Source organism: Adiantum capillus-veneris, chromosome 26, assembly GCF_014529385.1.
Source record: "Adiantum capillus-veneris isolate H3 chromosome 26, ASM1452938v2, whole genome shotgun sequence".
NCBI lineage: Eukaryota > Viridiplantae > Streptophyta > Polypodiopsida > Polypodiales > Pteridaceae > Adiantum > Adiantum capillus-veneris.
The window spans coordinates 106,813,826-106,826,965 of NC_140956.1; the positions used below are offsets into that span (position 1 = coordinate 106,813,826).

Sequence of the window (13,140 nt, forward strand, 5' to 3'; positions counted from 1 at the left end):
ATTGAATGTTTCTAAATGTTTTCTTTGGAATGAACCAAGTGTGACACATCGAGGCTCTCCCCTTCCTTGAAAATTTTAAGCTCCATTATATATAGTATAGATAGATTATAAATAGTATAGATATAGATGTTTTGGGATGTATGTGTTTGCTTGTGTGTACCACCATGAAAAATAACAAGTTTACTATGTTTATCTCACTCATGTAATCATGCGCACACACGTACATACGGATGCGCACACGCGTACCTAAACTTCTTAGGTGAAAATGAAAAATCTCAATTGTAATTCCCTTGGACCTTGAAAATCAAGATCAAGGTCAATATCTGTGTGTGATCGTGTGTGCACCTTACATATGCAATGATAGAATGCATGCACGTATCTTGTACTTTAGAGAAAGGAGCATGAGGATTGCTAGTTTTGGAAGCTAGAACCTTTTTGTGCGCAATGAAGAAAAGGATAACGGCAGCATTAGCGAGCTTGTTTTCAAAGAAAAGAAAAGATGGAGCATGAAGGAAGTTTTGAGTGCTAATAAAGGGGGTGGAAATCAAAAATTTGACTCAAGAATATTCAAAGCTTTATGAGCAAATGTTAGCTTTTTGAGCCCTAAGGTTAGATTTTAAGAAGGCACTATATAGGTTGGTTTCTGTGTGATGTGTGTGACGTAAAGCTAAGAGTGTGTATCATTGAGTGATTACGATTAAGACTGTGTGTGTAATTAAGATTAAGAGTGATTACATTTCTAGAGGGTTTGTCTAAATATGGCCACCCCCCACAACACCACGGTGCCTGTGTCCTCCTCAACTCCTAGCATGGCTAGTGCGAGTGCAGAGAGGCACAAGTTGGATGCAAGGGGGGTGCCCAATTTTGCACACCCATGGCTTGAAATGGGGAGGTTAGAGGAGAGGGAGAAATGGCAAAAGTTGGCTATGGATCTTATGGAGACTTCCATTGCAGCTGAGCTTGCTTACCTCCGTGGCACTGTTACCACCATCCTCCCAGGCCGTCTTCTCGATCTCAAGAGCACCCTCAATACCAAAGTTGAAGATGCCCAGTCTCGTATCTCACAGCTAATAGGTCTCTCTCTCTCTCTCTCTCTCTCTCTCTCTCTCTCTCTCTCTCTCTCTCTCACACACACACACACACACACACACACACACACGTGTGTGTGTGTGCGCGCGTTGGTAGTTCTCTCAAGTGGCCCGTTGCAAGCCATAAGAGAACTACCAAGTTCCAATGTGTGTATGTGTGCACGTGCATGATTGTCACACACATCAGTAATTCTCTCTCAAGTTGGCATGTTGCATGCAAGACGTAGAACTTAGAGAGAACTTCAAACATGTGTGTGTGTGTGTGTGTGTGTGTGTGTGTGTGTGTGTGTGTGTGTGAGTGTGAGAGTGAGAGAGAGAGAGAGAGAGAGATGGAGGTTTTTTTTTTTTTTTTTTTTTTTTTGGGGGGGGGGGGCAAAACTCACAATGGTGAGTGAATTATATTGACAACCACAAAAATTACATTCATGCCATGCTCGTGCCGAGCCATGACAACTCTTAGATGTCACTGATACATCGGCTAATTGGGGAGCAAGCCCGTGAACAACGCAAGGTCCTTATCTATGAGAGTCAGTTAAAGTAGTAACAATTAACCTGTTCCATTCATCAGATGGAAGTTCTTAACTTCTTTTAGCCTTAAGTCTTTTTTCACATTGTTACATGTGTTATTGTTTTGCAGCTCAATATAAAAGGTTTTTTTTGGAGGAAAGATGGAATGAAGATCCTCAAAGTGAAGTTCTGCATGCTCATCATCAAGAGGCATGCACACCTTCCTCTCTCTCTCTCTCTCTCTCTCTCTCTCTCTCTCAACTAAGACTCTCTCTCTCTCTCACACACACACACACATTACTCACACACACGCATACGTGTGCACACACATCATCAACAGGCATGCACAACCTCCTCTCTCTCTCTCTCTCTCTCTCTCTCTCTCTCTCTCTCTCTCTCTCTCTCTCACACACACACACACACACACACACACACACACACATTCATGCATGTATGCCATGTATATAGCATTTAAGTCTCTCATGTATGTACATGCTTAGATTTAGCTCTTTCTCATGTGTGTATGCACCTACATACCGATGCTTTTTTAAAAAAAGCTATTTTCTAGAACCCTTAGAAGCCTACGTATGGAAAGTTCTAGAGGAAATTGACTGTTTTAACACTAAGTTTTTCCAGATTTTTGCAGGTTTTCTTACCTTCTAAGTTAAACTAGGGGTGGAAATAGGAAAATTTGTAGGTGGAAAATAGGTATCTTCAATAGGGAACTTGAAATAGGTATCTTAAATTGTAAAAAGACTTATCTACTCAGCCTCACTCTTTTGTTGAAAGAATAAATCATAAGAATAATCACAACAACCATGGTGACAGAGATCCTTGCCCTTTGAGAAGGTCAAAAATGGTCTTACACGAGGATTCAACAAAAGGATTTCGATGGTTTTTCCAGCAATTCACTGGTTTGGATAGAAAATGATACATTGTATTCTTCCAAAATAGATAAGGTTTTTTTCCCTACACTCATAATTGTGAGTGGGTGATGTTTATATTAACCCAAAAAGGAATGTACAAAGAACCCTCAAGGCACCCGCTTGAGTGCCTTGAGGGATCAATTACACGACAAGGGGTTACACAGTCCCTTGACCACAAGAGCTACTTTAAAAGTTACATTTGAAAGGGTTTTGATTTCATGACTCTGGTCTTTAGAGATCTTATGTTTTTTGATAGAGCTGATCACGTCCCTACTTTCTTGTATAATCTCTTTGAAGCTAGCCGTCAAGTGGTCTTTTTAAAAGACACGTTGGTTCCTTGCCTTCTAGGCTTGTTTGAGGTAGCAAAAGTGGACAATTTGAGTGCAAATTAGGATGGCTTGGTTCTTCCACTATCTTGCCTCCCAAGAGTAGGTCGTTCTTGAAGAAAAGGATCTTCTAGGTCTTTTGAATCCATTTGCATACTTTCCCGCTAGGCCTCTCATAGATGGAAATTTTGGAACAAATGGAGGGATTCTCACTAGCTGCTTCACATCTAGCTACTATGACATTACCTCTCTTTTGAAATCATAGTCGTCCTCGACTATGGTGTAGAGAAGATAAAGCATATTCATGAGTCCTTTTCTTAGCGGGTAGAGGATCCCTATGTTACCCTACGACATCCTTCCACAATGGATGACTAGTCCATTTGGCGCTTGAGAGCCTGAGGCTGCCGCGAGCATGTCTGCACATTAGTCCTATCAGTCTTCCATAGTAGAGTGACAAGCTCTACTTGGTGTTTGGGAGACGTCGTCTCCACAAACTTGATCTAAGCATGCATACTACTTAATTTTTGTGCACAATAAAGAAAAAGAGAGTCTTATAAGACAAAAACTTTGTTCATTTTTAACATTTTGTACATTTGCTTACTCTTGGGAAGCATTGTAAGCATTGACAAGGTTTAGGTTATCCTTTAATTGTATGCCTTGCATCCATCTAGCATCTTCAAAAGGATAATTCTTAAACTTAATAAGATATCATCAGATAGTCTTACCGCCTCTTAGTACCTTGTCTTCATGTCGGAGAATGGACTCGGGCTGCAGCACCTCCTCTTGGTCCTTGATCTCCGGTGGGTCTTCAATAGTTGGTTATTGAGGTGGCTCTCCTTTGTAAGGCTTTAATAGGCTCACATGGAAAGCAATGTGTATGAGCCAATGATTGGGCAACTTGAGTTGATAGGCCATCTCATTGATTGGCCTAAGAATCTGGAAGGGACCATAGTACCTTTTTGCTAGTTTAGCATAGTACTTTTGGTGGCCCGTAGGATTCTTGCCCGTTGTGTGCCTTAATCGAGCCTTGGGAAACTTTAATAAGACCCAATCATTTTCTTTAAAGGTTTGGGCTCTTCTATGCTTGTCAGCAGACAGCAGCCTTTTGCCTTTGCTGTGAGATAGAGATAGCATTCTTAATCTTTTGAAAAGATTCTTGTAGGTCTCGGCTATACTCACCTGCAGCGAAGATATTCCCATGTCCCTTAAGTAGCAAGGGAATTTTTGATCTCCCCTCAATTACCTTGAAAGGTGCTTTTCCCGTGGAAGTATGTACAGTGTTATTGTAAGCATACTCCACTAAGGGTAAGCACTTCTCCCATTGGGATCTTTGATCTACTTCCGTTACATAGGCTTTTAGTAGATCGAGAATTGTTAGGTTAGCTATTTCACTTTGGCCATCCGTTTGTGGATGATAGGTCGAAGAGAATTTTAGCCTTGTTCCTAAATTCTCAAAGAGACCCTTCCAGAAATTACTGGTCATTCTAGGATCTCTATCCGGCACTATGGACATTGGCAAGCCATGGTACTTGAAAATTTGTGAAATGAAGAGGGTTGCCATTTGCTTTGATAGTCTTTTTGACAGGCATAAAATGAGCTTGTTTACTGAACCTGTCTACTATCGTCCATATTCCCGTATTCCCATGGATAGACTTAGGCAATCCAAAGATAAAATCCATGGATATGCTCTCCCATGGTGAATTAGGGATTGGCAAGGGTTGAAGCAATCCAAGTTGCTTCCCTCTATCAAATTTTGTCTTTTGGAATACCACACATTTAGAAACATACTCTTGTATGTTCACTTTCATGGTAGGCCAATAGAAATATGTTTCAATTCCCTTTAAGGTAGACTGAATCCCTCTATGCCCCGCATACGGTGGAGCATGAGATTCATACATTACTTTCTCACGTAGTGAGTTAGTAACGCATAGTCTATTGCCATACAGAAGATAACCATCTTGTAAAGTAAATGGTTCTTCTTTCTTCCCTAATGCAAGGGCTGAAATCGCATCTCTAAAATCGGGATCAATAGCATACTCACCTATCATTGAAGATAGATCATTGTGAGTTGCTATGGAAACCGCATTCAACTCTCGGCCGTCTTGAGAGTGCATCAGCTACTTGATTATGCTTGCCAGCAATGTGAGCAATATGAAAATGAAATTGCGAAAGGAAATTTGCCCACCTCATTTGTTTGTCGGAGAGCTTGGTCTGCGTCATGAAGTACTTAAGACTTTGGTGATCCGTTCGCAGAATGAAAGGAGTCCCCAATAAATAGTGCTTCCGTGAGTCTAAGGCATGTAGAACTGCAAGGAGTTCCTTTTCATATATGCCTAGAGCTTGCTCAATAGGGTCGAGCCTTCGACTCTCATAGCCTATGGCGTGCCCTTCTTGGAGCAAAACAGCTCCAAGGAAATCACCACAAGCATCACATTGGACCTCAAATGGTTTTGAGAGATCCGGTAGTGTAAGCACAGGTTGAGAGATAAGCTTTTTGAAAGCATTGTTCTCCTTAGCAGACCATGTATACCTAACGCTTTTCTTTGTTAGGTCATGTAATGGTCCCGCAATTTGTGAGAACTTTTCTATGAAGCGTCTATAGTATGCACACATACCTATAAAGCTTCTTAGTTCATGAAGATTCCTTGGTTTAGGCCATCCTTTTATTACCTCTAACTTGGATGGATCCATTTGGATGCCATCTTGAGAGATAATGTGACCTAAATACTGAATCTCTTGCAAGAAAAATTCACTTTTCTTTCGATTAACATAAAGTTTATTCTCTCTTAAAACTTGAAATATTACCTGGAGGTGTTGCTTGTGTTTGCCTAATGAATTAGAGTAGATGATATATCATCAAAGAACACTCCAGTGAAGGTTCGATGAGGCCTGAACAGCTTCTCCATCAAGCGGTTGAATGTGGCTGGTGCATTGGTCAAGCCAAAAGGCATGACAATGTATTCGTAAAGACCAAATGTGGTGCGAAATGCGGTCTTTACAATGTCTTGATCAACTATCCTTATTTGATGATAGCCACTTTTTAGGTCAATCCTACTGAAGTAGGTCGATCCTTGTAGCTTATCAAATAGGTCTTCTCTCCGTGGAACGGAAACCTATTCTTGATAGTGATCCTATGTAGTGCTCTATAGTCGACACACATACGATATGTGCCATCTTTCTTTTGCACTAATAGCACAGATGAGCAAAATGGAGATGAGCTAGGCCTAACCATGCCCTTCTCAACTAACTCATGCACTTGCCGCATAATCTCCTCTTGTTGAGCTTGAGAAACTCTATAAGGAGGTTTATTAGGCAGTGAACTTCCTGGAAGAAGTTCAATTGCATGGTCATCATTACCTCGTTTAGGAGGTATCTCACAAGGGATGTCGTCAATAAAAACATCTTGAAACCCCTTGAGAAAATTGGATAACTCTAATTCCTTTTGGTTGCTTTTATTTTCTTTTGCTAAAGCATTAGGTTCATTTTGAGAATCTTTAACAAAAATCATGTACACGGAAATAGAGCTCTTTATTGACTTGTTGAAAGCTGGTGTATGTACAATGGGGATAGTGTTACCCATTTCCTTAGCATCTATATACATGTCTTTTTCCCTGAACTTAAAGGAGATTCTCCTTTCAAGAAATTTAACATCGACAGCCAGGCGGTCAAACCATGTTGCCCCTAGGATTACATCCTCATGCTTGAGAGGAGAGATAAAGAAGTCCTCTTTGTCCACATAGCCTTGGACATGAAGCCTCAATTTTCCGATTAAGGGAGTGACTAAAGCTTCTTGCCCCTTGAAGGCACTGTCTGCGGGTAGGACATCTCCCATCTCGTAGGATTGTATGCCTAGCTTGGTGGCCAACTCTATAGATATAAAATTGTGAGTTCAAAGAGAATAAAAGCATCATGTTCTCTTACCTTTCCCCAAGCATGGCATAGAGGAGATCCTTTGTGATGAGCTTGGTGAGTCTCCTCCTCTTGGATTTCAACCAAGGAAGCTCTAGGAGGATCTTGGCGGTTGTTCTTTTGGGGACAAGCGCGGTACGCATGCCCTTGTTCGTCGCACTTGAAACACCGGTTATCCTTGCGATAACGCTTAAGCTCTTCAGGAGAGAGTTTGTTCTTACCTTTGTAAACTCCCTTCTCTTTAGCTTTGTTGGAGTTGCCCTTAGGAGAGTTTTGGACATTGTCCTTCCCCTTAGGCTCATTGGAACCGTTGTTTTCCGGGGGCTTATTATTTCTTTTAGTCCCCGTTTGGAAATTGATTCGAGAGGCCACCATAGTATGGTGTATTACCGCCGATATGGTACGTGGCCTTTGGGAGTTGACATACTCCACCATTTCTTCGGTTAAGCCCGCACAAAATTGTTGCTTTTGCTCTCCAAAATCCAACTTTTTGAAGACAGTGGCTTTGAGTTGTAGGTCCCAAAACTTGTCTACATATTTGTGGATGGATTCATAAGGAGAGAGCTTTAGGCTTCGCCATTCGGTGAGTACTTTGTCTTTGGCTTCGGTGGCCAAAAACTGCTTCATAATGGAAGCTCTTAAAGCTTTCCATGTTTGTGGAGCTTCACCGTTGGCTCGTACGCTAGATCACCATTGCCTGGCGGACTTTTGAAAATGCATAGCTACATGGCATAGCTTAGAGGACTCCGTGAAGCCCTCATCTCCCAACGCCGCATCGAACTGTTGGATAAAGGCCAAGACTTTGTCCGTAGCACCAAAGGTACCATCATAGGTAAGGAAAGAGATGCTCTTCCCTCCCTCCTTGAATTTCTTCAACTTGGACGACCTCTTCCATGCGGCATAGGATTTCCTATGGCCTCTTCTTTTTTATGGTTCAAAGGTTGCACCATCACTTTCTTTAGAAGGTGAAGAATTTGAAGAAGGTGGAGAAGAGGGTGAACTCTTTCTCGCCTTTTTCTTGTCTTAATCTTCGTTGTCTTCACCATCACTTTCATAAGAGGAAGAGGATGAAGAAGATGGAGAAGAGGGTGTCCTCTTTCTCGCCTTTTTCTTCTCTTGCTTTTTATCATCCCTCTTTGAATTATGGCGTGGAGAAGAGTGTGATGGTCTTCTCCACTTTGGTGGTGATGGAGAGCGTTTAGCCCGCCGTTTTCGTGGAGCCATCTCCACCGAGGTGGCGGGAGACTCACTTCTTTCTCGTTCCTTCGATGGATGCTCTTGAGTTCTCCTTTGGGAAGGAGATGCATCATCAAGAAGTAAATTCTTGAGCCCTTCATATGGATTCTCTTCTTCTTCCCGAATCGGAGAGAGACCTCTTTTGGGAGTCTCACAAGGAGGCTTCCTAGGTGTTCTCTCGTCATCGTGATGAGCTTGGAGAATCCCATGAGCACGGAGCTACCGTTGCACTTTACTTTGGAGAGATGGATTGCCCATGGCTTGTTGAAGCCTAGAAACAAGATAGTTAACAAGCATTGAAGCATCATTAGTAGCTTGCTCATGAGCAAAATCAAAGTTATCAACATTAATTTCACTCTCTTTACTATTGTCAGCCATTCTAACAACTTTTAGGTGTAAACTTTTTAGGTGTACTTTGGCACTTCAAGCCCTAGTTTCTACTCCTCTTTACCCCTTTAGAAAAAGCACTCAAGCTATTGTACCCGCGGCTCGAATACTATTAATTGCAATGAATAGAAGAGAGGGTCTTTCGTCACCAAAACAGCACCGGCTCCTGTCAAGCTTCTAATAGCTCAATAGTGGTTAAGCCGTAGGCAAGCCCCGTAGGACTCCACTATTAAGACCATAGCTCTTGACGGTGATGCCCCGTTAACTGCACGAAGGCAGGCGCATTGCAAGGCTGAAAAATCCCTATTCTACTTACTCACAGGCAATTAATAATACCAACCATTTATAGCTAGCTTGAGGACCTCCCTTCTTGAGCAAGAAAAGAGAAACATTGTGCTCTGATACCAATGTAACATTTAATGGCCTAATAACTTATGTGTAGCAGAAATTAGCATGAACATAGTGGGCATTTCATTAGAATGGATTCCTAATGAGAATTACAAGAGTGCTTGGGTGGAGAGAGCAACAAAAAGCATAACACCTAGTTAGATAGCATCAACAATACTTTCAAAAGAGAGAGAAATTAAGCAATTGACAACAGTTGAGGACCGGATTTGCATGGACTAGCTAATGCAATGAAGATGAAAGCTTCATGCACCAAGCAAAACACTTAGCAAAAACAACTTTAATTATCCCCGGTCTCAGACCCAAGACCTCACACACCTTCGAAGATGGTGAGAGATAGCAGGGTATGAGAGTAGATTGAGAGGAAGAAGGAGTATCTTACGAGAAAGATGTACATCTCCTCACATAATCACTCATATTAGCATAGCTTAGCTTAGTAATTAGCTTGGTAGATGAGATGAGCATGCATCGATATGTGATTTTAGATATGTGATTTTAGAAATGGATCTTGAATGCATGCCTTATACTAAGTTTCAAAATGGTGACAACCCTTAGTAGGTAGTCAGTGAGAGTTGCTACTCGATAAGAGATTTTAAAAATGGGTCTTGAATGCATGCCTTATACTAAGTTTCAATATGGTGAATTCCGTTACCATTCCCCATAAAACTATTTACAGAGTGCTCGTTAGTAAGACTTAAGGGCTTCTCTTGGCCAACCTACCCAACCCCTTTAGACGAGCAATCCAAAGAAGATGGTTCACTCATCACAAGAAGATTTAGAAATTTTCTCATGTAGGAAAACAGAGTCTTTTCCAATGTTTTTCATACAATGAATAACATCATGAGCTTCTGCTTGAGAGGCACCGCATACCTAGCTAGGTATGATTGGGGGCAGGGGACCACCGGTCCCCCCCACCAGGCCGGCGGTCCCCTGCCCCCAATCGTACCTAGCTAGGTATGCGGTGCCTCCCTCACAGAAGCTCATGATGTTGAGGTAAGTCACAATGTGGGAATTATTGTGAGAATTTGTTCAAAACTTCTTGTGTTATATGTCAAGGGCAAGAACCTTGACACAATTATAGATCTTCATACCCAAGTGAGCAAAGGAACCTTACCACAATCAAGTAGTAATGAGTAAAATGCCTCACCATCACACTACCTTTTGGGATAAGAGTACATGCATATTCACAATTTACCAATTCCAACAAAAATCTTCAATTGCTCACTATGATGCTTTCAGGCTTTAGCATCACAATCATTGCCAACAACAGCACCAACTTGTCATGCCACTTGTGGAGATGTCTACAATAACCTAGGTAAACATGTGAAATAAGCATTTGATTATTCTAATAACTTGAAATCTTGAATAGAGAGAGTGTGTTTTGCTCTTAAAATGCAGGTTCCACAAGTGAGATAGTTGAAGTTGGAGATGAAGAATAAAAAGCAATCTCATATTGCTCCTAACTTTTAACCCATAGATTAGCACCATAAATGGTGACCTTTTGCTTCTTTGAGACATAAATGGCAAGTTCAAACTCTATAGAGAAGCACGAATGTATATGCATATATGCAATTATGTATACCAAACCTAAGAGTCTCTCTCTCTCTCTCTCTCTCTCTCTCTCTCTCTCTCTCTCTCTCTCTCTCTCTTCCTTCATTTCGTTCCAATTCATTTTAGCTCAGTTCAATTTCAACTTTTTCGGTTTTCAATTTTTCAGTCTTTTACATAGACATTGTATCAGATTCCCCATTTGTGAACTCTTTTGTCTAATAGGTCACTTTGGCCTTTTGAAGACGTAATATATCATTTCTTCTCTCTCTCTCTCTCTCTCTCTCTCTCTCTCTCATGTGTGAGTGTATCACATAATATGTCAACTACAACCAAACTATGAGACACCCAAACTTTGGCTTTCTTCACTTTAGACATGATAGGCATTTGCAAAGAACTAACATACAAAGAAGTGCTCACATATTTTGGTTCGTAGTGTAAATAATGAGGTTGAAAATAAAAAATCTAGACTATAGTTTCATCGGACCTTAATTTTCAAGTTGTGTGTTTTAAGATTATCTTGAAAGACCAAGTTGTGTGTTTTAAGATTATCTTGATTAAGACTCCTCAAAAAGGGTTTTAAGATTTTCAAGTTGTGTGTTTTAAGATGATATTGATTAAGACTCCTCAAAAAGGGTTTCTTAGGTGACAATTTTTTTCTTTAGAAGTCTATAAATGCTAGATCTGAAAGAAGGAACAAAATGCTCCTTATAAATTTTGAAGGAGCATTTTTCTTTGAATTATATGCTTAATTTGTTGATTCTCTATCATCATCAAAAATCTGATCGCATTTGGGTGAGAGCATTAGTCCATAGCCCTTTATTCTAGCTCTCATTTGAGCCCTCAACAGTTGGATTTGGAAGTGATTAGCCCACTAATCTTCCTTGCTACATTTTGATGTGTGTGCATGTGGTTTACTCTCTATAAAAAAGTATAAAACTATGTTTTGTGGAGCCCTCACACGAGCAAGCTTGTGTGGCCATGTGGTTAACGCACTGTAAGTAGGGCCTCATTAACGCTTAGGTCTTGAGCTCAAGACCCGTGGCTATTTTTAAGGAAAGTGGGCCGAATTTAAGCACATTGGTAATTTAAAACGAGGGAAGGTTTTTGTGTTTGTTAGAAGCATTACATGCTCGCACCAGTGTTAGGAAAAAAATCGGGGTCCATTGTATTTTAAGAGGCTAAAATTATAAAATCCTGGTTAGATTTTGAGCTACACAAGTTTTAGTGTAATTACTGTCAAAAGGTTCAAACTTCGACCTAAAAACCAGGAGTATTTCAAGTTTGCCCTTCTTTTCACTGGTTAAGGATGACTAATGTTTTTAGCTCTGGCTCGCACTGTTGATGGCAGCATATGGACGTGCTTGTTGTAACAAAATATGGCTATCACATTGATTGTAGCGGAATTAAGGTAACAATGGTGAGCATTTCCTTAAGAGAATTCTTAAATAGCATAAGGAAAGCACTTGATTAAAGGTAGCAAAATAAACATTATACCTAATTAATTTGGCATGAACAATACTTGTAAATGAGAGAGAAAGTTAGAGAAATTGACAACAATTGAGGACCAGATTTACTTGGAGCCGGTCCCCCCCTCCAAAAAGCTTTTGTATTATAGATTCTCCCATGAAGAGAGACCTGGTACAATACATGCTTTGTGTTCCTTGAGACCTTGTTGATGCAATGAAGATGGTAAACTTTATGCACTTAAGTTATGCTCGTAACTACCTTGCAAAAACATTAACTTGTCCCCGGCCTCGTCCCCGACCTCAATCCCAAGGCCTCAAACACCTTCAAAGGTGGAGAGAGCTAGCAGGGAGCGAGGGAAGGGAAGATGAAGAAGAAGTAGCATATAAGAAAGAAGTAGTTTCCTCTCATATCATTACTCATAGAGCATAGCATAGCATAGTAATGAAGATGAAGAAGATGAAAAGCATTGGTTTGAAGCATGACTCTTGGTTGGATTTGCATTTCATAGCCAAGAGGTGTCGCGGTGTAGGCTCTCTACTTCTCAAGCTTGGAGAAGGAGATGGCTTGTGTGTACACCACACAATGGGGGTGTCCTAAAATCAAATATCTAGCCAACCCAAATGATTTTCTCATATAACTGAGCATCTAATGTGGGAAATAAACGGGAACAAGGGTTAGAATATAGACATGTTCTTACGGGTCTATCTCAACACGGGGCCAATGGTAAAGGGGTCCAAAAGAGAGATGATCTATCAAAGAGAAAGGCTAGACAATTGAGCTTAAAGACCTTAGGGTTAGCTTCATTGAAGAGCTCCAAAGGTTAGGGTAAATGTCCTTTGACCTTAGGTAATCTAGGGTTGTGCTTGAGGTGGGAACTTGGCCCAAGCTTGAGGTGCTTGTCATGCCTGATGATTGAGATGCTTGAGGTTCTTGACATGCTTAATGACTGAGATGCTTGAGGTCCTTGTCATGCTTGAGATGCTAGGGTTGTACTTTAGGTGGGAACCCAACCCAAGCTTGAGGAGCTTAAGGGCAGAGCTTGTGGCTGAGAACAGGGCCCAAGGTTGAGGGGCTCGACGTGTCACAAGTCAACACATATCCCTACAAGGAGGGGGAGATCCATGCAGGTAGGGGTGTGGTTTCTTGACCTCTCTCTCCCTCCCAAACGCACCCTTTTCTCAAGAGTCAAGTAGGAAACATGTCAAGCCCCTAGATAGGTTACCCTCAAGGAGTGTCCAAAGCCTATTGGGTGATCCATCGAGAGGTCCAATGATGATTTAGTGGATTTAATTAATTGTTTTTGCATTTATCAAGTCCTCTCTCTCAAAGGGGAAAGGG

At 41.1% G+C, this 13,140-nt stretch overlaps 1 protein-coding gene across 5 annotated transcripts; it reads left to right on the forward strand.

The window, feature by feature from the left end:
• The first annotated feature begins 629 nt into the window (after window positions 1-629).
• Window positions 630-10,431, forward strand: LOC147423955 (uncharacterized). Of its 5 annotated transcripts, none has more exons than XR_015186629.1 (4): window positions 630-1,074; window positions 1,726-1,805; window positions 2,232-2,330; window positions 2,424-2,567. XR_015186629.1 is itself a non-coding variant. In XM_086501851.1 (4 exons), the coding sequence occupies exons 1-4, from the start codon at window positions 759-761 to the stop codon at window positions 10,221-10,223; spliced, it is 513 nt and encodes a 170-aa protein (XP_086357977.1). In that variant the 5' UTR covers window positions 630-758; the 3' UTR covers window positions 10,224-10,431. The 5 variants fall into 5 exon arrangements, 3 of the variants coding, with proteins under 3 accessions (XP_086357977.1, XP_086357978.1, XP_086357979.1); XR_015186630.1 differs by having other exon boundaries at window positions 2,242-2,330; XM_086501851.1 differs by lacking the exons at window positions 2,232-2,330; window positions 2,424-2,567 and adding exons at window positions 10,024-10,099; window positions 10,183-10,431.
• The last annotated feature ends 2,709 nt before the right edge of the window (window positions 10,432-13,140 follow it).

Coding starts and splice junctions, on each gene's coding strand:
- LOC147423955 (XM_086501851.1), top strand. CDS start 759: ATGGCCACCCCCCACAACACCACGGTGCCTGTGTCCTCCTCAACTCCT. Junction 1,075..1,725: donor TCGTATCTCACAGCTAATAG/GTCTCTCTCTCT, acceptor ATTGTTTTGCAG/CTCAATATAAAAGGTTTTTT. Junction 1,806..10,023: donor TGCATGCTCATCATCAAGAG/GCATGCACACCT, acceptor TGATGCTTTCAG/GCTTTAGCATCACAATCATT.